This window comes from Salmo salar, chromosome ssa11 (genome assembly GCF_905237065.1).
Source record: "Salmo salar chromosome ssa11, Ssal_v3.1, whole genome shotgun sequence".
NCBI classification, from domain to species: Eukaryota; Metazoa; Chordata; class Actinopteri; order Salmoniformes; family Salmonidae; genus Salmo; species Salmo salar.
Window position 1 is genome coordinate 49,500,312 of NC_059452.1, and position 26,197 is coordinate 49,526,508.

General features: G+C 46.9%; 1 protein-coding gene across 1 annotated transcript; it reads left to right on the forward strand.

The window, feature by feature from the left end:
* LOC106609700 (ras-related protein Rab-8B) lies at positions 1-26,197 on the forward strand. Its single transcript, XM_014208671.2, has 8 exons — positions 1-449; positions 13,464-13,524; positions 15,469-15,529; positions 17,072-17,149; positions 20,545-20,634; positions 21,854-21,919; positions 22,052-22,102; positions 22,257-26,197. The coding sequence occupies exons 1-8, from the start codon at positions 326-328 to the stop codon at positions 22,347-22,349; spliced, it is 624 nt and encodes a 207-aa protein (XP_014064146.1). The 5' UTR covers positions 1-325; the 3' UTR covers positions 22,350-26,197.

The window sequence follows — 26,197 nt, forward strand, 5'->3', positions numbered from 1 at the left end:
GTAGCGGTTTGGTCTTAAGCATAAGGTTTTTAGTGTGGGTTAGGTTTAAAATCAGATTTTCAAGAGACATTTTGAGAAATAGTCCAGGGTTTAGCAATAATTCTGACTTTGTGGCTGTGGTAACCAGTGACTAGGTTCCTAGCGTCTGTTCCGCCTATTCTGTGTAGCGTCATTAAACTAACGCCTTATCGTTGTCCCTGTACTGTTACTGTATGGTTAGTTAGTGTAACGGAGAGGTGTAGTCAGCAGCGGATACCTACAAAACTGTTTGCTACGCTCCAGACATTCAATCAAATTTCGGGAAGAAAGAAGCGAGGGTGGAGAGATGGCGAAAACCTATGATTACCTTTTTAAATTGCTACTCATCGGGGACAGCGGTGTCGGCAAGACATGTCTCCTCTTCCGATTCAGCGAAGATGCGTTCAACACTACCTTCATATCAACAATAGGTCCGTTTCTCTTTCTAAAATTGAGTGGGTTTGAGGATGTTCAGCATGCTGCTGAATATGCTACATTACATATGATTCTCTACTGTATGCTGTTGACACTTAGTGGAACGAATTCGCGACAGGAAACGGGCCTAGAAGCGTCACATCGTGTGCCAATTCAGATATAGTAAAGGGTTTTGTTACATTGAAGATCTCTCATGTTTTATACTGTAGGCCTGGTTGTATCACCCTGCTAACTTTGTATTTGTAAGCTAAGCTGCCATCTATTTTCATGGGCTCATAATTGTGACCTGTTTGCTGTCAGACAGTTTGGTTGGCAGCTGTAAGGGGGCTCATGCATGACACTGACAGTATTTCTGACCAGGGCTTTAGTTTTATCAGACAAAGAACATAACGTTATACAGGTAACTGCCAAAATAATGGAAACACGAGTAAATGAGGGATACAAAGTATATTGAAACACAGGTGTGTTTCCGGTGTTAATTAAGCAATTAACTATCCATTATGCTTAGGGTCATGTATGATAATGCTGGGCAGGCCATTATTTTGGCTACCATGGCTATGCCCCTATAGGATAACGATGCCCCCATCCACAGGGCAGGAGTCGTCACTGAATGGTTCGATGAGTATGAAAACGATGTAAACCATAAGCTATGGCCGTTTCAGTCACCAGATCTGAACCCAACTGAGCACTTCTGGGAGATTCTGGAGTGGAGCCTGAGACAGCGTTTTCCACCACCATCAACAAAACACCAAATGATGGAGTTTCTGGTGGAAGACTGGTGTCACATCCCTCCAATAGAGTTCCAGACACTTGTAGAATCTATGACAAGGTGCATTGAAGCCGTTCTGACTGGTGGAGACCCAATGCCCCGTTAAGACACTTAATGTTGGTGTTTCCTGTATTTTGGCAGTTACCTGTAGTTATTGTCTGTCCTAAATGTCCATGTGTTTTAGACGTGTCTGTATTCTGGGGGTGTAAATGGACCCTAACTGGAGGTGACATATGTATTTTTACCCCAGGAGTAGTTTGACTAGGTGGGTTTACCAGGTGTATTTCTCCACAGAGAGAGACACACCACTATGGTTATGTTGGGGGGGGGGGTCTTGTGTTATTAGAAATCCTCATTTGACATGACAGTTAGACTTTCAGTTTGAGTGTGAAATGGGAAACCCCTTCACTGCTCCTTGACGTTCAGTTACCTTTGGGTGGGTGGAGTGTTCATCGTATGTACTTACATCTCAACGATGATCAATTGGAAAAGCACCCAGGTTATGTTTATGACACACAGGTTCAGAGAGAGCACACATTTTATACTTTCCCCCTTGTAAATAATCTGAGTGTACATCACACACACACACACACACACACGTAAAGGACACATGCTGCTTGCTAAGCGAGTACCACTTTCTCCCGATTCGGCCCATACCTGGTGAGAACTCAGGAAGCGTCTTATCGTTCGGCGCCACGCAAAAAGCGAGCTGGCACAAGGGGAGACACTTCAGACTGAGTAGTAGGTTTCACACATCCCCATGTGCCACACACACACAAACCCCTGTAAGTGTGGAACAACACTTTTATGAACGTTCGACATCACTTCCTACTCTGTTTTGAAAACTAAGTCACCATTACTACCAAACAACTGATCCTCATTGGTCGTCGTCATTCATCAAAACGTTAGTCTGTATTGTTTGTGAACTAGGCCAACAGAAAGAAAGCAGCAGTTGTTTGGTCTCACTCTCCTTGTTAATGAAGTGAATGCTACCAGCTCTGAGGTCATTCCTGTGTGTAGAATAGAATGCCAGGAAGGTGTTCATTACTTCACACTGGGCCTACGTCCCAAATGACGCGCTATTCCCTTTTATAGTGCACTACTTCTGACTGGAGTACTGTATGGCTCTGGTCAAAAGTAGTGCACTGTGTAGGCCATTTGGGACGCAGCCTGGGTCTGCTCTAAGGCTCACCCTGGGACTCTTGAATAGAATAGAAACAACATCAACATGGAGCTTTGGGACTCTGTTGAATAGAAACAACATCAACATGGAGCTTTGGGACTCTGTTGAATAGAAACAACATCAACATGGAGCTTTGGGACTCTGTTGAATAGAAACAACATCAACATGGAGCTTTGGGACTCTGTTGAATAGAAACAACATCAACATGGAGCTTTGGGACTCTGTTGAATAGAAACAACATCAACATGGAGCTTTGGGACTCTGTTGAATAGAAACAACATCAACATGGAGCTTTGGGACTCTGTTGAATAGAAACAACATCAACATGGAGCTTTGGGACTCTGTTGAATAGAAACAACATCAACATGGAGCTTTGGGACTCTGTTGAATAGAAACAACATCAACATGGAGCTTTGGGACTCTGTTGAATAGAAACAACATCAACATGGAGCTTTGGGACTCTGTTGAATAGAAACAACATCAACATGGAGCTTTGGGACTCTGTTGAATAGAAACAACATCAACATGGAGCTTTGGGACTCTGTTGAATAGAAACAACATCAACATGGAGCTTTGGGACTCTGTTGAATAGAAACAACATCAACATGGAGCTTTGGGACTCTGTTGAATAGAAACAACATCAACATGGAGCTTTGGGACTCTGTTGAATAGAAACAACATCAACATGGAGCTTTGGGACTCTGTTGAATAGAAACAACATCAACATGGAGCTTTGGGACTCTGTTGAATAGAAACAACATCAACATGGAGCTTTGGGACTCTGTTGAATAGAAACAACATCAACATGGAGCTTTGGGACTCTGTTGAATAGAAACAACATCAACATGGAGCTTTGGGACTCTGTTGAATAGAAACAACATCAACATGGAGCTTTGGGACTCTGTTGAATAGAAACAACATCAACATGGAGCTTTGGGACTCTGTTGAATAGAAACAACAGCTTTTTAACTGTTGTTAGGTCCCAAATTAGAATTTAGCGAGGCGATCTGTTTAAGATTGCTCGATTAAATGTTTTAAATTCTGTAGAGTTTTGTTTTGTTTTAAATTCTATACATTTTGTAGAGTCATATAGATATATTATTCAGCTTTTCTCATCAATCCCTACTTTCTGTCACAGAGTAATATAGAAAGTTGCACTACCCCTGGAATACACTATATATACAAACACGTATGTGGACACCCCTTCAAATTCGTGGATTCGTCTATTTCAGCCACATCCATTGCTGACGTGTATAAAATCGAGGCTCGTTAGTTCCAGTGAAGGGAAATCATAACACTACAGCATACAATGACATTGTAGACGATTCTGTGCTTCCAACTTTGTGGCAACAATTTAGGGAAGGCCCTTTCCTGTTTCAGCATGACAATACCCCCGTGCATAAAGCGAGGTATACAGCGAGGTTTGTCGAAATCTGTGTGGAAGAACTTGACTGGCCTGCATAGGGGCCTGAACTCAACCCCAACGAACACCTTTCAGATGAATTGGAACGCCGACTGCGAGCCAGGCCTAATCGCCCAATATCAGTGCCCCGATCTCACTAATGCTCTTATCGCTGAATGGAAGCAAGTCCCCGCAGCAATGTTCCAACATCTAGTGGGAAGCCTTCCCAGAAGAGTGGAGGCTGTTATAGCATCAAAGGGGGGACCAACTCCATTTTAATGCCCATGATTTTAGAATGAGATGTTGGACGAACAGCTGTCCACATACATTTAGTCATATAGTTTAGCTAAGACACTTCAGCCAGTTTGCTGTTTAGTCTGTCATGGCAACATATTTGCCAAAGTTAGCCTGTTCCCCTACTCCCCCCTAAGCCAGTTCAAGAGAGAAAGTTCAGAAGTTACAAGTGTCTTAATTGATTCGGGCTACTGAGTGACAGAACTAGATGGCTAGAATCTACTGCTAGGACTAGGTTAGTCTGTGTCTGAATTGACAGCCCTGAGGGCCCTGGTCAAAAGTAGTGCACAATTTAGGGAATAGGGTGCCGTAGGGCCCTGGTCAAAAGTAGTGCACTATATAGGGAATAGGGTGCCATTTTAGACAAGACCTGTGTTTTTCACCTCCACAGTTCCCAACATAACAACCTCTTCAGCCTGTCACTCTTCCACCACTCTCAGACCTCCTGTCTGCATCCCTTCAGCCTGTCACTCATCCACCACTCTCCTGTCTGTCTGCATCCCTTCAGCCTGTCATTCTTCCACCACTCTCCTGTCTGTCTGCATCCCTTCAGCCTGTCACTCGTCCACCACTCTCCTGTCTGTCTGCATCCCTTCAGCCTGTCACCCATCCACCACTCTCCTGTCTGTCTGCATCCCTTCAGCCTGTCACCCATCCACCACTCTCCTGTCTGTCTGCATCCCTTCAGCCTGTCACTCGTCCACCACTCTCAGACCACCTGTCTGTCTGCATCCCTTCAGCCTGTCACTCATCCACCACTCTCAGACCACCTGTCTGTCTGCATCCCTTCAGCCTGTCACTCGTCCACCACTCTCAGACCACCTGTCTGTCTGCATCCCTTCAGCCTGTCACTCGTCCACCACTCTCCTGTCTGTCTGCATCCCTTCAGCCTGTCACTAGTCCACCACTCTCAGACCTCCTGTGTCTGCATCCCTTCAGCCTGTCACTCGTCCACCACTCTCCTGTCTGTCTGCATCCCTTCAGCCTGTCACTAGTCCACCACTCTCAGACCTCCTGTCTGTCTGCATCCTTTCAGCCTGTCACTCTTCCACCACTCTCCTGTCTGTCTGCATCCCTTCAGCCTGTCACTAGTCCACCACTCTCAGACCACCTGTCTGTCTGCATCCCTTCAGCCTGTCACTCGTCCACCATTCTCAGACCTCCTGCCTGCCTGGTTGCGTTCCAATTGGCACCCTATTTCCTATATAGTGCACTACTTTTGACCAGGACCTATAGGACTGGTTAAAAGTAGTGCACTAGGGAGTAGGGGGCCATTTGGATTGCCCTCCTGTGTTTCCTGTGCGTCACGAAGGACAAGGTTGTTGAATTGTTTCAGTCCAGTTGGTGGGAGCGTCGCGCGAAGCGGCGAGGAGAATCTTCCTGAATGAAACAGGAAGTGAGAAGTGTATATTTTTTTCTCTGAACAGGAAGACACTCGCTCAGAGAGCAGAGAAGAAGCACGTATAGGCCAGCTATACTCTATTCTACAGACACAGCAGCAGTAGTCTAGTTTAACATCAGGTGACCTGGTCTATCCTGTTTCAATTCTGCTGTCTGAAGTGGACACCGTGACAGGTGACATGATGTTGTGTGTGTGAAGCAGCACAGTTCTCTCACTCAGTACAGTTCTGTGATGTTATTACAGTACAGTATGAATGCTGGGAACTGTATAACTAAGATGGTGAATTTCTAATGAGACCCCTACTGTACAGTACTGTATTGGTGTTGGGAATTTAAAGGGTGAATGTGAAATGAGTAGCTCAGCCTGTATACAATGATCTGTAGTAACAGAAGCAGCACTGTCATAACCCTCCTCTGTCTCGTGAGCCATCAGCTGACCAGCTGTTGTATTCAAGGGTGGGGCGTGTGTGTGTGTGTGTGTGTGTGTGTGTGTGTGTGTGTGTGTGTGTGTGTGTGTGTGTGTGTGTGTGTGTGTGTGTACGTACATACGCTGTGTATCTTCCATCCGTGTGTCACTCACATCTCTTCCTGTGTGTGAGGCCTGAGCAGAGAGGTCAGTGAACTGAGGGTGGGCCCCGCTGCAGGCTTCCCTAATCACCACCACTAACCAGCCCCCGCTGGCCAGGCTCTGGTTCCTCTTCCTGGACACAAGTGACTGGCTGAGAGGGGAAGGGCCGTGTTGGAACCAGCACAGAGGGGGGGAAAAGGAAAAGTCTCCTCTCTCTCACTCTGACATACTGACTGACTGCCAGTAACCCCACGCAGTACAGAGCCACCGATGCATCTCCTTCCATTCCTTTGCAGGCCCCAGCAGAATGCTCCAACCACCAACCAGCCTCCTTCAAAACAACGGAAGTTGAATCACAGCCATTGGAATTCACCCACTGTCAAGTGAATTCACCAACTAGAGAATTCTTTCATTGTTGTGACTTTTTCTGTCAGTACTTCTGGCGGGAGGACAGTTACTTCAGTTTTTCTTCTGTTTCAGTCATTTTATTACAGTAAATATGGTTGAAGAAGATTTCATGAAGATAGTTAAGAAAGGCCCCTATATGGTATTTAGAGGACAGCTTGGAAAGGAAACAAAGCCAGCTGCCGTATCGTCCGTATCCTGAAGTTCTTGGATTAGAGGTTTTTTCCCTGTAGAGGCAGGAAGGGAAGTCTGTGTAGTTACGGCCCTGCTACGGTATAGCCATCGGGCGTCCGGCATTGCCATCAACCGTTCAGCAAATACTTCCTTTGAAATCAATGAAAGATGCTTCGCTGTGTTGTGCTCGCATTGTGTCACGTCCAATGGAAGCGTCCAAGCTCAATAATCGGCGAGGTTCAATTCTCGTTGGCTGACGCCCGTTCATTCTGTCCTCCACTAGACACCACTGGTTATGTCCTCCACTAGACCCCACTGGTTATGTCCTCCGCTAGACACCACTGGTTATGTCCTCCACTAATCACCACTGGTTATGTCCTCCACTAGACACCACTGGTTATGTCCTCCACTAGACACCACTGGTTATGTCCTCCACTAGACACCACTGGTTATGTCCTCCACTCGTCACCACTGGTTATGTCCTCCACTAGACACCACTGGTTATGTTCTCCACTAGACACCACTGGTTATGTCCTCCACTCGTCACCACTGGTTATGTCCTCCACTAGACACCACTGGTTATGTCCTCCACTAGACACCACTGGTTATGTCCTCCACTAGTCACCACTGGTTATGTCCTCCACTCGTCACCACTGGTTATGTCCTCCACTAGACGCCACCGGTTACGGCCTCCTGGATGAATATGGTGCAGTAGAGGGACTAGAATAATGATGCTTTCCTCTCTCCTCTTCTCCCTTTCTCCTCCTCTCCTCCTTTCCCTCTCCTCTCCTCCTCTGCTCCTTTCCTCTTCCTCTCTCCTCTGCTCCTCTTTTCCCCCTCTCCTCTGCTCCTCTCCTCCTCTCCTCTTCCTCTCTCCTCTGCTCCTCTCTTCCCCTCTCCTCTGCTCCTCTCCTGCTTTCCTCTTCCCCTCTCCTCTTCCTCTGCTCCTCTTCTCCTCTCCTCCTCTCCTCCTCTCCTTTGCTCCTCTCCTTTGCTCCTCTCCTTCTCTCCTTTTCTCCTTTGCTCCTCTCTCCTCTTCCCCTCCTCTCCTCTCCTCTCCTCAGGTAGAACATCACATTGACACAGCGCCGATGGCATAGCAACTCAACGTGTGTAGTGGAGCTGCAGAGTTAGTTAGCGAGCAGCACTGTCCCAGAAGTGGCTCTTGTAAAGTCCCTGTATAAACCCTAGGATACACACCAGTTTCTCTAGATCAGGAATGTGGCATCCTTGTCTTGCACTTACTAAAAGTAGTAGGCTATTAAACCTACAGAAAGCATTTGAAACTCTAGCCTGCAGCAGAGGACTGTAACAGAAGACATGTCTCATTTGCTACGTAGACAACTTTTATTCAAATCAATTGAGTTTTATGTTTTCCCCTGAGGGACAAACGCTGTAGTATCTGTTTAGTATCTGGTGTAATAGTGGGTCTGTGTTCCTGGTAGACTGCTCTCTACAACCTGCTGTGCTGCTCTGCTCTCTCACCACTTCCTCTCCTCTCAGTGAGCCTGCCGACCTGCATCACCCTCCATCTGCCCCTGCGTCCTGAATAGCACCCTATTGCCTATTTAGTCAAAGGTAGTGCACTATATAGGGAATAGGTTGCCAGACCTTTATCAAAGCCCCCCAGCTAGCTAGCGCTAGGCTAGCTCATTATGTTTTAATATGAACACTTGTTCCGGGGACAGACTGATAATTGAGCAGGTACCCACGTTCCTCTCATGTTACTGGCTAGTGACGTGTGCTGTCCCTCAGCACTCAATAAGGACTATTCTGATTGGAGCTCGTCTGTCATCAGGTTACAGAAGTACACCATAGCAATCTACTACGTGCCAATAGATTTATACACACAGAACCTCCACTTTTCTAGAAGAGAAACCGTTTGACAGGCCGCTTTTAGAGGATAGTTTTTACCTTGTAGCGCTCTCACTCTCTGTCTGTCTCTCTCTCACTCTCTGTCTCTCTCTCTCTCACTCTGTCTGTCTGTCTCTCTCTCACTCTGTCTGTCTCTCTCTCACTCTGTCTGTCTGTCTGTCTCTCACTCTCTGTCTGTCTCTCACTCTCTGTCTGTCTCTCACTCTCTGTCTGTCTGTCTGTCTGTCTGTCTGTCTGTCTGTCTGTCTGTCTGTCTGTCTGTCTGTCTGTCTGTCTGTCTGTCTGTCTGTCTCTCTCTCACTCTCTGTCTGTCTCTCACTCTCTGTCTGTCTGTCTCTCTCTCACTCTCTGTCTGTCTCTCTCTCACTCTGTCTGTCTGTCTGTCTGTCTCTCTCTCTCTCACTCTGTCTGTCTATCTCTCTCACTCTGTCTCTGTCTGTCTGTCTCTCTCTCACTCTCTGTCTGTCTCTCACTCTCTGTCTGTCTCTCACTCTCTGTCTGTCTGTCTGTCTGTCTGTCTGTCTCTCTCTCACTCTCTGTCTGTCTCTCACATATGTTATTACCGTCACTAGGGCCATGAAAGTGATAAGATCAGTTCAGTTGTATGGGACAACAGCACCAGCTGCTCTCAGGACAGGCTTTATTTAGCTGTGAGCGGCCACAGTGTATCCAAGGGGGTGAGGTTACCTACCCTGGGCCTGAATGGTCTGTCCTGTTCTACCCTGGGCCTGAATGGTCTGTCCTGTTCTACCCTGGGCCTGAATGGTCTGTCCTGTTCTACCCTGGGCCTGAATGGTCAGTCCTGTGCTACCCTGGGCCTGAATGGTCTGTCCTGTTCTACCCTGGGACTGAATGGTCTGTCCTGTGCTACCCTGGAACTGAATGGTCAGTCCTGTTCTACCCTGGGCCTGAATGGTCTGTCCTGGTCTACCCTGGGCCTGAATGGTCTGTCCTGTTCTACCATGGGCCTGAATGGTCTGTCCTGTACTACCCTGGGCCTGAATGGTCTGTCCTGTTCTACCCTGGGCCTGAATGGTCTGTCCTGTTCTACCTTGGGCCTGAATGGTCTGTCCTGTTCTACCCTGGGCCTGAATGGTCTGTCCTGTTCTACCCTGGGACTGAATGGTCTGTCCTGTGCTACCCTGGGCCTGAATGGTCTGTCCTGTTCTACCCTGGGCCTGAATGGTCTGTCCTGTTCTACCCTGGGACTGAATGGTCTGTCCTGTTCTACCCTGGGATGAATGGTCTGTCCTGCCTACCCTGGGACTGAATTATTTGTCCTGTTCTACCCTGGGACTGAATGGTCTGTCCTGTTCTACCCTGGGCCTGAATTATTTGTCCTGTTCTACTCTTGGCCTGAATGGTCAGTCCTGTCCTACAGTGTGTCTGTAGGTCTACCTGAAGCAGGCCAGGCGGACCTTAACAGTAGTCCACTATAACCCTGGTCAACAGTAGTCCACTATAACCCTGGTCAACAGTAGTCCACTATAACCCTGGTCAACAGTAGTCTACTATAACCCTGGTCAACAGTAGTCTACTATAACCCTGGTCAACAGTAGTCCACTATAACCCCTGGCCCTGGTCAACAGTAGTCCACTATAACCCTGGTCAACAGTAGTCTACTATAACCCCTGGTCAACAGTAGTCCACTATAACTCCTGGTCAACAGTAGTCCACTATAACCCCTGGCCAACAGTAGTCCACTATAACCCCTGGTCAACAGTAGTCCACTATAACCCTGGTCAACAGTAGTCCATTATAACCCCTGGCCCTGGTGAACAGTAGTCCAATATAACCCTGGTCAACAGTAGTCCACTATAACCCCTGGTCAACAGTAGTCCACTATAACCCCTGGTCAACAGTAGTCTACTATAACCCCTGGTCAACAGTAGTCCACTATAACCCCTGGCCCTGGTCAACAGTAGTCCACTATAACCCCTGGTCAACAGTAGTCCACTATAAACCTGGTCAACAGTAGTCCACTATAACCCCTGGCCCTGGTCAACAGTAGTCCACTATAACCCCTGACCCTGGTCAACAGTAGTCTACTATAACCCCTGGTCAACAGTAGTCCACTATAACCCTGGTCAACAGTAGTCCACTATAATCCCTGGCCCTGGTCAACAGTAGTCCACTATAACCCTGGTCAACAGTAGTCCACTATAACCCCTGGTCAACAGTAGTCTACTATAACCCCTGGTCAACAGTAGTCCACTATAAGCCCTGGCCCTGGTGAACAGTAGTCCAATATAACCCTGGTCAACAGTAGTCCACTATAACCCCTGGTCAACAGTAGTCCACTATAACCCCTGGTCAACAGTAGTCTACTATAACCCCTGGTCAACAGTAGTCCACTATAACCCCTGGCCCTGGTCAACAGTAGTCCACTATAACCCCTGGTCAACAGTAGTCCACTATAAACCTGGTCAACAGTAGTCCACTATAACCCCTGGCCCTGGTCAACAGTAGTCCACTATAACCCCTGACCCTGGTCAACAGTAGTCTACTATAACCCCTGGTCAACAGTAGTCCACTATAACCCTGGTCAACAGTAGTCCACTATAATCCCTGGCCCTGGTCAACAGTAGTCCACTATAACCCTGGTCAACAGTAGTCCACTATAACCCCTGGTCAACAGTAGTCTACTATAACCCCTGGTCAACAGTAGTCCACTATAAACCCTGGCCCTGGTCAACAGTAGTCCATTATAACCCCTGGTCAACAGTAGTCCACTATATGCCCTGGCCCTGGTCAACAGTAGTCCACTATAACCCTGGTCAACAGTAGTCTACTATAACCCCTGGTCAACAGTAGTCCACTATAATCCCTGGTAAACAGTAGTCCACTATAACCACTGGTCAACAGTAGTCCACTATAACCCCTACTGCAGGGAAAAGGGGCCTTTTGGGGACGTACCCCAGATCACGATAGATCCTCCTGGACAACTCAGACCTTTACTATGATCAGAGTGACTTCTACACCATGACTCAGACCTTTACTATGATCAGAGTGACTTCTACACCATGACTCAGACCTTTACTATGATCAGAGTGACTTCTACACCATGACTCAGACCTTTACTATGATCAGAGTGACTTCTACACCATGACTCAGACCTTTACTATGATCAGAGTGACTTCTACACCATGACTCAGACCTTTACTATGATCAGAGTGACTTCTACACCATGACTCAGACCTTTACTATGATCAGAGTGACTTCTACACCATGACTCAGACCTTTACTATGATCAGAGTGACTTCTACACCATGACTCAGACCTTTACTATGATCAGAGTGACTTCTACACCATGACTCAGACCTTTACTATGATCAGGGTGACTTCTACACCATGACTCAGACCTTTACTATGATCAGAGTGACTTCTACACCATGACTCAGACCTGTACTATGATCAGAGTGACTTCTACACCATGACTCAGACCTTTACTATGATCAGAGTGACTTCTACACCATGACTGGATGATCTTTACTATGATCAGAGTAACTTCTACACCATGACTGGATTGCTTGGCTCTATTGTGAGGTTTGCTTTGTGGCTTTAAGTCCTTGGATACATCCCCTTGTAGTTAGTGTTTATAGGAATGCTTACCTTCAGTCCTCAAGGCCTGTAATAGTGTTAATAGGAATGCTTACCTTCAGTCCTCAAGGCCTGTAACAGTGTTAATAGGAATGCTTACCTTCAGTCCTCAAGGCCTGTAATAGTGTTAATAGGAATGCTTACCTTCAGTCCTCAAGGCCTGTAACAGTGTTAATAGGAATGCTTACCTTCAGTCCTCAAGGCCTGTAACAGTGTTAATAGGAATGCTTACCTTCAGTCCTCAAGGCCTGTAACAGTGTTAATAGGAATGCTTGCCTTCAGTCCTCAAGGCCTGTAACAGTGTTAATAAGAATGCTTACCTTCAGTCCTCAAGGCCTGTAACAGTGTTAATAGGAATGCTTACCTTCAGTCCTCAGGGCCTGTAACAGTGTTAATAGGAATGCTTGCCTTCAGTCCTCAAGGCCTGTAACAGTGTTAATAGGAATGCTTACCTTCAGTCCTCAAGGCCTGTAACAGTGTTAATAGGAATGCTTACCTTCAGTCCTCAGGGCCTGTAACAGTGTTAATAGGAATGCTTACCTTCAGTCCTCAGGGCCTGTAACAGTGTTAATAGAAATGCTTACCTTCAGTCCTCAAGGCTTGTAACAGTGTTAATAGGAATGCTTACCTTCAGTCCTCAGGGCCTGTAACAGTGTTAATAGGAATGCTTACCTTCAGTCCTCAGGGCCTGTAACAGTGTTAATAGGAATGCTTACCTTCAGTCCTCAAGGCCTGTAACAGTGTTAATAGAAATGCTTACCTTCAGTGCTCAAGGCCTGTAACAGTGTTAATAGGAATGCTTACCTTCAGTCCTCAGGGCCTGTAACAGTGTTAATAGGAATGCTTACCTTCAGTCCTCAAGGCCTGTAACAGTGTTAATAGGAATGCTTACCTTCAGTCCTCAAGGCCTGTAACAGTAACCCCTGGTCAACAGTAGTCCACTATAACTATAACTAACCAGTTAGCTCCCAGCTAGCCCCCAGCCAGCCCCCAGCTAGCACCCAGTTAGCCCCCAGTTAGCCCCCAGTTAGCCCCAGCTAGCCCCCAGTTAGCCCCAAGCTAGCACCCAGTTAGCCCCCAGCTAGCCCCCAGCTAGCCCCAGCTAGCTCCCAGCTAGCCCCCAGCTAGCCCCCAGCTAGCCCCCAGCTAGCCCCCAGTTAGCCCCAGCTAGCCCCCAGCTAGCTCCCAGCTAGCCCCCAGTTAACCCCAGCTAGCCCCCAGTTAACCCCAGCTAGCCCCCAGTTAGCCCCCAGCTAGCTCCCAGCTATCTCCTACCCACTGCCTCAGATGTAGTTTAACACTTTAGAAATGTTTTTCCTCACTTTTTCTCTGATTTCAGGTATTGACTTCAAAATCAGGACGATAGAGTTGGACGGGAAGAAGATAAAGCTCCAGATATGGTGAGTTTGCCTTGCTATTCAGACTCCTAGCTCCAGATATGGTGAGATTGCCTGGCTACCCAGATTGCTAGCTCCAGATATGGTGAGTTTGCCTGGCTACCCAGACTCCTAGCTCCAGATATGGTGAGTTTGCCTGGCTACCCAGACACCTAGCTCTAGATCTGGTGAGTTTGCCTGGCTACCCAGACTCCTTGCTCCAGCCATACGCCACACCCACAGACGTTAGTTTCTTCTCCACAATGAGTCTGGATCTGAGTACCTCCTTGACCCTTCACTGAATGGGAACACATTCAGGGCCGTCTGATTGGTCCAGTAACCGATGGGTTGAGCCAAAACGCACGTGGGTAAAGCCGCGGTTTAAAAGTGTGTAATTGGCTTTGATACTCTGATTGGTTAGAGATGATCCAATCACTGACGACTTTGTTTTGTAGAGTGCCCCTCGTGCCCCTCGTCACAACAAACATCTTCAATAATGGCAGCCTCAGACTAAAGTACGTAGGGGACGACAGAGCAGCGGAATAATTTAGTGTGAGTCGTCAGGTTAATGGTGAGTACCAGTAGGCCACTTGAAGTGTAGTGTTAACTGCCTTGTAGTCAGTGATAGCTTGGAGAGCCTCTATCAGCCCTGAGTGGGTCTGAAGTGTAGTGTTAACTGCCTTGTAGTCAGTGATAGCTTGGAGAGCCTCTATCAGCCCTGAGTGGGTCTGAAGTGTAGTGTTAACTGCCTTGTAGTCAGTGATAGCTTGGAGAGCCTCTATCAGCCCTGAGTGGGTCTGAAGTGTAGTGTTAACTGCCTTGTAGTCAGTGATAGCTTAGTGTTAACTGCCTTGTAGTCAGTGATAGCTTGGAGAGCCTCTATCAGCCCTGAGTGGGTCTGAAGTGTAGTGTTAACTGCCTTGTAGTCAGTGATAGCTTAGTGTTAACTGCCTTGTAGTCAGTGATAGCTTGGAGAGTCTCTATCAGCCCTGTGTGGATATGAAGTGTAGTGTTAACTGCCTTGTAGTCAGTGATAGCTTGGAGATTCTCTATCAGCCCTGAGTGGGTCTGAAGTGTAGTGTTAACTGCCTTGTAGTCAGTGATAGCTTGGAGAGCCTCTATCAGCCCTGAGTGGGTCTGAAGTGTAGTGTTAACTGCCTTGTAGTCAGTGATAGCTTGGAGAGCCTCTATCAGCCCTGAGTGGGTCTGAAGTGTAGTGTTAACTGCCTTGTAGTCAGTGATAGCTTGGAGAGCCTCTATCAGCCCTGAGTGGGTCTGGTGTAGTGTTAACTGCCTTGTAGTCAGTGATAGCTTGGAGAGTGTGCATGCGTGTGTAAGAGTGTTCAGCCGTGTTTGGATGCACACATTTGGCCTGCTTATTCATCCCCTATCCAGGGTAGTCACTCACACAACTATGGTTGTTACGTTGTACTGATGTTGTACTGTCTCTCCCAGGGTAATGTAGTAATGCTGTAGCTACTGCACTATCAACATGGTTGTTACGTTGTACTGTCTCTCCCAGGGTAATGTAGTAATGTTGCAGCTACTGCACTATCAACATGGTTGTTACGTTGTACTGATGTTGTACTGTCTCTCCCAGGGTAATGTAGTAATGCTGTAGCTACTGCACTATCAACATGGTTGTTACGTTGTACTGATGTTGTACTGTCTCTCCCAGGGTAATGTAGTAATGTTGCAGCTACTGCACTATCAACATGGTTGTTACGTTGTACTGTCTCTCCCAGGGTAATGTAGTAATGTTGCAGCTACTGCACTATCAACATGGTTGTTACGTTGTACTGATGTTGTACTGTCTCTCCCAGGGTAATGTAGTAATGTTGCAGCTACTGCACTATCAACATGGTTGTTACGTTGTACTGTCTCTCCCAGGGTAATGTAGTAATGCTGCAGCTACTGCACTATCAACATGGTTGTTACGTTGTACTGATGTTGTGCTGTCTCTCCCAGGGACACAGCCGGTCAGGAGAGGTTCAGGACCATCACAACAGCCTACTACAGAGGAGCTATGGTAAGAACCGTCCACTGTCATGTCTCCAAAAGGTCACAGACTGAAACGACACAGATAAAACAAATCGCGTGGAGGTTATCGTGTGTGTTCAGAATGGGAGTCATCTTTTATAATGAATTGTAGCCTACTCTCTCTACCTGTCTCCGTATTTCTCCGGTCCAGTCATACCAAACAGTCTCTCTACCTGTCTCCGTATTTCTCCGGTCCAGTCATACCAAACAGTCTCTCTACCTGTCTCCGTATTTCTCCGGTCCAGTCATACCAAACAGTCTCTCTACCTGTCTCCGTATTTCCCCGGTCCAGTCATACCAAACAGTCTCTCTACCTGTCTCCGTATTTCTCCGGTCCAGTCATACCAAACAGTCTCTCTAGTTAAGCTAGATGTATCTGTTTACTGCTTGTTAACACGGAGGTCCATCTTACACCTTTGTATGCTCTGTGTGAGTGGTGAAAACGATGGAATGGCCAGTTTGATAGGAGACTGTATACACAGGAAGGACCCAAGTGGAGTTTCCCTAGTGCTGTTGGACCATTCAATCACTGGGGCTGATGGTGTTGTTACTATGGAGGGCTGTTTGTGTTACTATGGAGGGCTGTTTGTGTTACTATGGAGGGCTGTGTGTGTGTTACTATGGAGTGCCGTGTGTGTGTGTTACTAAGGAGGGCCGTGTGTGTGTTACTATGGAGGGCCGTGTGTGTGTGTGTGTGTGTGTGTGTGTGTGTGTGTGTGTGTGTGTGTGTGTGTGTGTGTGTGTGTGTGTGTGTGTGTGTGTGTGTGTGTGTGTGTGTGTGTGTGTGTGTGTGTGTGTTACCATGGACCTCTACTAACTCTACTCTGTCTCCTTTAGGGCTGACCCCCATTTAGTCGACTGGTCGATTGTTTGGTAGACAGGATGTTGGTAGACAGGATGTTGGTAGAGACAGGATGTTGGTAGACAGGCTGTTGGTAGACAGGATGTTGGTAGACAGGCTGTTGGTAGACAGGATGTTGGTAGACAGGATGTTGGTAGACAGGCTGTTGGTAGACAGGATGTTGGTAGACAGGATGTTGGTAGACAGGCTGTTGGTAGACAGGATGTTGGTAGACAGGATGTTGGTAGACAGGATGTTGGTAGACAGGATGTTTCTTTAGTCGAGCAGTAGCAAATCTATATTTTGGAGTTTATACTGTGGTCAGTTCCACTGCCTCATAGTTCTGGTAGAATAGTCAGAACGATGTCTATTCCACTTTATTCATTGCTGTGTATCCGTTTAGGAAATGTACTGTTGTTATGTTTTGCTTACTAACCAGGTTCTATATATGTCAACTTTGTATGTAAATACATTTTTGGAAAACAACCTATTATTATTTTATTGAGGCAGAGTATTCTGGGTTTATAAGGGCTTCATGCTTGTAATGACTCATGCCCCTTACTTGACTACAGCACAGACACACAGACATTTCACTGGGTCATGACTGGAATGGCGCTAGGTTGGGTCTTTTCCTGTTAATGTCACGCGTGTCACTTCCTCTGACGTCACTTCCTGTCCTTTGTCCAACAGGGTATCATGCTAGTGTATGACATCACTAACGAGAAGTCCTTCGAGAACATCAAGAACTGGATCAGGAACATTGAAGAGGTATGAAGCTACCGCAGCAGGTAGCCTAAAAACAATCAGGGGTGAAGCTACTGCAGCAGGTAGCCTAAAAACAATTTGGTGTGAATCTACCGCAGCAGGTAGCCTGAAAACAATCAGGTGTGAAGCTACCGCAGCAGGTAGACTAAAACAATCTGGTGTGAAGCTACCGCAGCAGGTAGCCTAAAAACGATCAGGGGTGAAGCTACTGCAGCAGGTAGCCTAAAAACAATCAGGTGTGAAGCTACCTCAGCAGGTAGCCTAAAAACAATCTGGTGTGAAGCTACCGCAGCAGGTAGCCTAAAAACGATCAGGGGTGAAGCTACTGCAGCAGGTAGCCTAAAAACAATCAGGTGTGAAGCTACCGCAGCAGGTAGCCTGAAAACAATCAGGTGTGAAGCTACCGCAGCAGGTAGCCTAAAAACAATCTGGTGTGAAGCTACCGCAGCAGGTAGCCTAAAAACGATCAGGGGTGAAGCTACTGCAGCAGGTAGCCTAAAAATAATCAGGTGTGAAGCTACCGCAGCAGGTAGCCTGAAAACAATCAGGTGTGAAGCTACCGCAGCAGGTAGCCTAAAAACAATCTGGTGTGAAGCTACCGCAGCAGGTAGCCTAAAAACGATCAGGGGTGAAGCTACTGCAGCAGGTAGCCTAAAAAAAATCAGGTGTGAAGCTACCGCAGCAGGTAACCTAAAAAAATCAGGTGTGAAGCTACCGCAGCAGGTAGCTTAAAAAGTGAGCTGGCAGCCGGCGGGTTGCTGGTATCAAATCCTAGATGCCATTGCCTGCCGTTGTACCCTTGAGCAAGCATTTAACCCCCCCACAACAACCACTCCTTATTAGCATGTTATGAGCCTTTATAATGTCTTATAATAAGCCTTTATAATATGTTATGTCTCTCTTTGTGGCACCATTTCAACTGACTTAAAGGGACATTACAAAATTATTGAGCTAAACTGAAGTGCTAAGCAAGCAGTTTCACACACACTGGCACGCACTGGCACACACTGGCAAGCACTGGCACACACTGGCACGCACTGGCACGCACTGGCACTCACTGGCACGTACTGTCACGCACTGGCACGTACTGGCACGCACTGGCATGTACTGGCACGCACTGGCACGCACTGGCACACACTGGCACGTACTGGCACACACTGGCACGCACTGGCACACACTGGCAAGCACTGGCACGCACTGGCACGCACTTGCACTCACTGGCACGCACTGGCACGCACTTGCACTCACTGGCACGCACTGGCAAGTACTGGCACGCACTGGCACGCACAGGCACACACTGGCACGTACTGGTACGCATGGCACGCACTAACACGTACTGGCACGCACTGGCATGTACTGGCACACACTGGCACGCACTGGCACGTACTGGCACGCACTGGCACGCACTGGCACGTACTGGCACACACTGGCACGCACTAGCACGCACTGGCACGCACTGGCACGCACTGGCATGTACTGGCACATACTGGCACGAACTAATACGCACACAGACAGTTTCACACACCCGTTCCATTTCTATGAACTTTGCTGCCATGTTCTGGTGAAAGCACGTTGCTGCATCTTATGACTGTATGATGAACATGATCTACAGTCTACAAGGATCAAAGAAACTGTAAGAAACAGACAGTGATGTATCCAGCAGAAATCTCAACAAGGGGAAAGGGAGTTGTCTTCATTATGTGTAATCAATAATCAGTCTTCTCATTTTAAACCCTCTGTCTGTTGATCGCATGTAAAGTAAGTTATTGTTATCTTATGTAGTCAATAATCAGTCTTCTCATTCTCTGTCTGTAGCAATAATCATTATTCTCTCATTCTGTCTGTAGCAATAATCAGTCTTCTCCTCCTCCTGTCTGTAGCAATAATCAGTCTTCTCTCATTCTGTCTGTAGCAATAATCAGTCTTCTCTCATTCTGTCTGTAGCAATAATCAGTCTTCTCCTCCTCCTCTGTCTGTAGCAATAATCAGTCTTCTCCTCCTCTGTCTGTAGCAATAATCAGTCTTCTCTCATTCTGTCTATAGCAATAATCAGTCTTCTCCTCCTCCTCTGTCTGTAGCAATAATCAGTCTTCTCTCATTCTGTCTGTTGCAATAATCAGTCTTCTCCTCCTCCTCTGTCTGTAGCAATAATCAGTCTTCTCTCATTCTGTCTGTAGCAATAATCAGTCTTCTCCTCCTCCTCTGTCTGTAGCAATAATCAGTCTTCTCTCATTCTGTCTGTAGCAATAATCAGTCTTCTCCTCCTCCTCTGTCTGTAGCAATAATCAGTCTTCTCTCATTCTGTCTGTAGCAATAATCAGTCTTCTCCTCCTCCTCTGTCTGTAGCAATAATCAGTCTTCTCTCATTCTGTCTGTAGCAATAATCAGTCTTCTCCTCCTCTGTCTGTAGCAATAATCAGTCTTCTCCTCTGTCTGTAGCAATAATCAGTCTTCTCCTCCTCCTGTCTGTAGCAATAATCAGTCTTCTCCCCATCTGTCTGTAGCAATAATCAGTCTTCTCCTCCTCCTCTGTCTGTAGCAATAATCAGTCTTCTCTCATACTGTCTGTAGCAATAATCAGTCTTCTCCTCCGCCTCTGTCTGTAGCAATTATCAGTCTTCTCTCATACTGTCTGTAGCAATAATCAGTCTTCTCCTCCGCCTCTGTCTGTAGCAATTATCAGTCTTCTCTCATTCTGTCTGTAGCAATAATCCGTCTTCTCCTCCTCCTCTGTCTGTAGCAATAATCAGTCTTCTCTCATTCTGTCTGTAGCAATAATCAGTCTTCTCTCATTCTGTCTGTAGCAATAATCAGTCTTCTCCTCCTCCTCCTGTCTGTAGCAATAATCAGTCTTCTCCTCCTCTGTCTGTAGCAATAATCAGTCTTCTTCTCTGTCTGTAGCAATAATCAGTCTTCTCCTCCTCCTGTCTGTAGCAATAATCAGTCTTCTCCTCTGTCTGTAGCAATAATCAGTCTTCTCCTCCTCCTGTCTGTAGCAATAATCAGTCTTCTCCTCTGTCTGTAGCAATAATCAGTCTTCTCCTCTGTCTGTAGCAATAATCAGTCTTCTCCTTCTCCTCCTGTCTGTAGCAATAATCAGTCTTCTCCTCTGTCAGTAGCAATAATCAGTCTTCTCCTCTGTCTGTAGCAATAACCAGTCTTCTCCTCTGTCTGTAGCAATAATCAGTCTTCTCCTCCTCCTCTGTCTGTAGCAATAATCAATCTTCTCCTCTGTCTGTAGCAATAATCAGTCTTCTCCTCCTCCTCTGTCTGTAGCAATAATCAATCTTCTCCTCTGTCTGTAGCAATAATCAGTCTTCTCCTCCTCCTCTGTCTGTAGCAATAATCAGTCTTCTCCTCTGTCTGTAGCAATAATCAATCTTCTCCTCTGTCTGTAGCATGCCTCCTCTGACGTGGAGAGGATGATCCTAGGAAACAAGTGTGACATGAATGACAAAAGACAGGTGTCAAAAGAACGAGGAGAAAAGGTATGGAGGTCAGAGTTCAGGCTTTCAAGGTCTCTGTGTGTTTCAAATAAGCACTGGCGAGTCTGAGATGTCTTGTTGCAGGGTGCGTTGGAAACAATGTGATAACGTTCCCGAGAAAATACTCTTCATTGTATCTTTGGTGAAACCCCCACACTGCTCTTCATAGTATCTTTGGTGAAACCCCCACACTGCTCTTCATAGTATCTTTGATGAAACCCCCACACTGCTCTTCAAAGTATCTTTGGTGAAACCCCCACACTGCTCTTCATAGTATCTTTGGTGAAACCCCCCACACTGCTCTTCATAGTATCTTTGATGAAACCCCCACACTGCTCTTCATAGTATCTTTGATGAAACCCCCACACTGCTCTTCATAGTATCTTTGGTGAAACCCCCCACACTGCTCTTCATAGTATCTTTGATGAAACCCCCACACTGCTCTTCATAGTATCTTTGATGAAACCCCCACACTGCTCTTCATAGTATCTTTGATGAAACCCCCACACTGCTCTTCATAGTATCTTTGGTGAAACCTCCACACTGCTCTTCATAGTATCTTTGGTGAAACCACACACTGCTCTTCATAGTATCTTTGGTGAAACCCCCCACACTGCTCTTCATAGTATCTTTGGTGAAACCCCACACTGCTCTTCATAGTATCTTTGGTGAAACCCCCACACTGCTCTTCATAGTATCTTTGATGAAACCCCCACACTGCTCTTCATAGTATCTTTGATGAAACCCCCACACTGCTCTTCATAGTATCTTTCGTGAAACCTCCACACTGCTCTTCATAGTATCTTTGGTGAAACCCTACACTGCTCTTCATAGTATCTTTGGTGAAACCCCCCACACTGCTCTTCATAGTATCTTTGGTGAAACCCTACACTGCTCTTCATAGTATCTTTGGTGAAACCCCCACACTGCTCTTCATAGTATCTTTGGTGTAAATGTACTCCCTGTTGTATGTTTGACAATACTCATAATATGCAGTATGATCTATGTTTGTCATAGCCAGCCCAGTTCTCCCTTCATGATGTAGTACAATCTCTTTTGTAACTGAAAGGTAACATCACTTTTATGTTCTGTGCTATGCCTCTTGGAATGTGTTGCATGGGGGGGGGGGGGGTCTGCTGTTGATTTAAAAAAAAGTACATCTGTAACATGAATTATTAACATGAATTGTTCTCCTAATGTTTCTCTGTTTTATTTGTCACAGTTGGCGATTGATTATGGCATCAAGTTCTTAGAAACAAGCGCCAAATCCAGCCTGAATGTGGAAGAGGTGCGTTCTGTTCAATACTATTCATTTATACAAATGTTTCATTCTTCTCTCAGTCTTTTTCATTGAAACAGGACATTTTTCTCTAATTAACATGTTCCTGAAGTATACATTTTTTGTTTATTTTTGAAACAGTCCTTTTTCACACTGGGAAGAGACATAATGACGAGACTCAACAGAAAAATAGTGAGTTTATGTTGTTGTTTAGCAGATGATGCTCATATGATATGATGTACAATGCATACTTATCCAGAATGTAAGTTCCAACAGTTGTTGTCAGCAATGGAATGTTAAGAGTGGTAATTGACCCATTGACACAAACCTCCCCCCCCCGCTTTAGAACGACAACAGTCCTCCAGGAGGCGGTGGGCCGGTCAAGATCACAGAGAACCGGTCAAAGAAGAGCAGCTTCTTCAGGTGTTCACTGTTCTAGTGGATCCATCCTCTCCGTTCCATGGACTGGTACAGCCTTTACCTTCCCTGCTGCTTCCCCACAGAGCTGAGCAGAATACACCCCCAACCCCTCACCAGGCCTGGTACCAGGCTACCTACCTAGCATACCCCCCACCCCTCACCAGGCCTGGTACCAGGCTACCTACCAAGCATACCCCCCACCCCTCACCAGGCCTGGTACCAGGCTACCTACCTAGCATACCCCCCACCCCTCACCAGGCCTGGTACCAGGCTACCTACCTAGCATACCCCCAACCCCTCACCAGGCCTGGTACCAGGCTACCTACCTAGCATACCCCCCACCCCTCACCAGGCCTGGTACCAGGCTACCTACCTAGCACTCCTCCAACCCCTCACCAGGCCTGGTACCAGGCTACCTACCTAGCACTCCTCCAACCCCTCACCAGGCCTGGTACCAGGCTACCTACCTAGCATACCCCCAACCCCTCACCAGGCCTGGTACCAGGCTACCTACCTAGCATGCCCCCAACCCCTCACCAGGCCTGGTACTAGGCTACCTACCTAGCATACCCCCAACCCCTCACCAGGCCTGGTACCAGGCTACCTACCTAGCACACCCCCAACCCCTCACCAGGCCTGGTACCAGGCTACCTACCTAGCACTCCTCCAACCCCTCACCAGGCTTGGTACCAGGCTACCTACCTAGCACACCCTCAACCCCTCACCAGGCCTGGTACCAGGCTGCCTACCTAGCACACCCCCAACCCCTCACCAGGCCTGGTACCAGGCTACCTACCTAGCACTCCTCCAACCTCTCACCAGGCCTGGTACCAGGCTACCTACCTAGCACACCCCCAACCCCTCACCAGGCCTGGTACCAGGCTACCTACCTAGCACTCCTCCAACCCCTCACCAGGCCTGGTACCAGGCTACCTACCTAGCATACCTCCAACCCCTCACCAGGCCTGGTACTAGGCTACCTACCTAGCACTCCTCCAACCCCTCACCAGGCTTGGTACCAGGCTGCCTACCTAGCACACCCCCAACCCCTCACCAGGCCTGGTACCAGGCTACCTACCTAGCACTCCTCCAACCTCTCACCAGGCCTGGTACCAGGCTACCTACCTAGCACACCCCCAACCCCTCACCAGGCCTGGGTACCAGGCTACCTACCTAGCATACCTCCAACCCCTCACCAGGCCTGGTACCAGGCTACCTACCTAGCATACCTCCAACCCCTCACCAGGCCTGGTACCAGGCTACCTACCAAGCACTCCTCCACACCCAAAACTGGGTCTTGGCCTGGGTCTTGGCCTGGCTAGGCTACTTATTGCTGCTGAGCTGGCTGGCTATTCTGTAGGCTACAGAGGAAAGCGACTCGCCATCCCATTTAAAAAATGACACGTTAGAGAACCAAAACAATTCTGAAAAGAAGAAGAAATGCCCCCAATTGTTGTCCTAACTCCCCCCCCCTTCCCCAAATGAGATTGTCTAGGGATGTGTCCCAAATGGAACCCTTTTCACCATATAGTGCACTACTCTTCACCAGAGCCCTATTATACAGGCCCTGGTCAAAAGTAGTGCACTATATAGGGAATAGAGTGGCATTTTGGATGCAGTACATTTCTCCCCCAACAGCTCTGATTGACAGTTGAACCCTGTCTTCTGTGTTCTTTAACTCACCCCTGGAAACGCTTCGTTGTTTGTCAGCTTCCTATTTAGATGAAGCTGCCTTTTACTGTATTCTCTTGATGCACAGTTAACTTTTTCTTTTGTCGAGTGTCTTGTCTTTCTACCTACCTACCTATCTTTCTGCGAAAAAAAGATTGACACCTGAAGGATTGGAAGAGTTGTTTGGCGTGGATCTCGGTTGGTTTGCTACTAGAGAAGAATATAGTCAACTGAAAATCACAGGTTATCATCACGTTGACTTTTTAAAGTCATGAATGAACATGACTGCAGGGAGAGATGAAGAGAAACCAGAGTGTTGTACTGCATGTTCTGCGCACACTAGAAAGGAAAATGTAACTGTTGTTTAATATTCTACCAAAGCTGATGACTTCATTGTGGTGGTTGTTTCACCAATGTCTTTTTTTTTGTTGGTCTTTTAGTTTTATATAATCTTTATGTAATCGCACTGGAGATCGTTATGGATGTTTCAATGATTGTTAAAACACTGCCTCTGTCAAAAAGGACACTGCAGTCATTCGACGGTGCATCCCTTGTCCAGAGCACTAAAGGCTAGATTCAGAACCGCTCTTCAGAACCACTCTTCAGATCCACTCTTCAGATCCACTCTCCAGAACCACTCTTCAAAACCACTCTAAAGAGGCTGCTCACTTAAAACCACTGAGCAGTCTCTACTCAACTTAAAACCACTGAGCAGCCTCTACTCAACTTAAAACCACTGAGTAGCCTCTACTCAACTTAAAACCACTGAGCAGCCTCTACTCAACTTAAAACCACTGAGCAGCCTCTACTCAACTTAAAACCACTGAGCAGCCTCTACTCAACTTAAAACCACTGAGCAGCCTCTACTCAACTTAAAACCACTGAGCAGCCTCTACTCAACTTAAAACCACTGAGCAGTCTCTACTCAACTTAAAACCACTGAGCAGCCTCTACTCAACTTAAAACCACTGAGCAGCCTCTACTCAACTTAAAACCACTGAGCAGCCTCTACTCAACTTAAAACCACTGAGCAGCCTATGTGCTTTAAGTGTCTTTTTAAAGCCTTGAATGTTATTGTTGTTGTTGTGTGTTTTGAAGTTCAGACTTTCTTTCATTCCATTCACTGAAAACGTCCCTCAGTTTGCAGCACTGTTTTGAGTTGACAGACCTTTCTGAAGAAACTACCACAACCACCATGGTAGCAGATACCGACTCATACAATGACCACAACCACCATGGTAGCAGATACCGACTCATACAACCACCACGGTAAAAGATACTGACTCATACAACCACCACAACCACCACGGTAAAAGATACTGACTCATACAACCACCACAACCACCACGGTAAAAGATACTGACTCATACAACCACTACAACCACCACGGTAAAAGATACTGACTCATACAACCACCACAACCACCACGGTAGCAGATACTGACTCATACAACCACCACAACCACCACGGTAAAATATACAGACTCATACAACCACCACAACCACCACGGTAAAATATACTGACTCATACAACCACCACAACCACCACGGTAGAAAATACTGACTCATACAATGACCACAACCACCACGGTAGCCGATACTGACTCATACAACCACCACGGTAGAAGATACTGACTCATACAACCACCACAACAACCACGGTAGAATGATACTGACTCATACAATGACCACAACGACCACGGTAGAAGATACCGACTCATACAACCACCACGGTAGCAGATACTGACTCATACAACCACCACGGTAGAAGATACTGACTCATACAACCACCACAACCACCACGGTAGCAGATACTGACTCATACAACCACCACGGTAGAAGATACTGACTCATACAACCACCACAACCACCACGGTAGAAGATACTGACTCATACAACCACCACAACAACCACGGTAAAAGATACTGACTCATACAACCACCACAACAACCACGGTAGCAGATACTGACTCATACAACCACCACAACCACCACGGTAGAAGATACTGACTCACAACGACCACGGTAGAAGATACTGACTCATACAACGACCACAACCACCACGGTAGCAGATACTGACTCATACAACCACCACGGTAGCAGATACTGACTCATACAACCACCACGGTAGCAGATACTGACTCATACAACGACCACGGTAGAAGATACTGACTCATTCCAGTGCTTTTAAAAAGTAG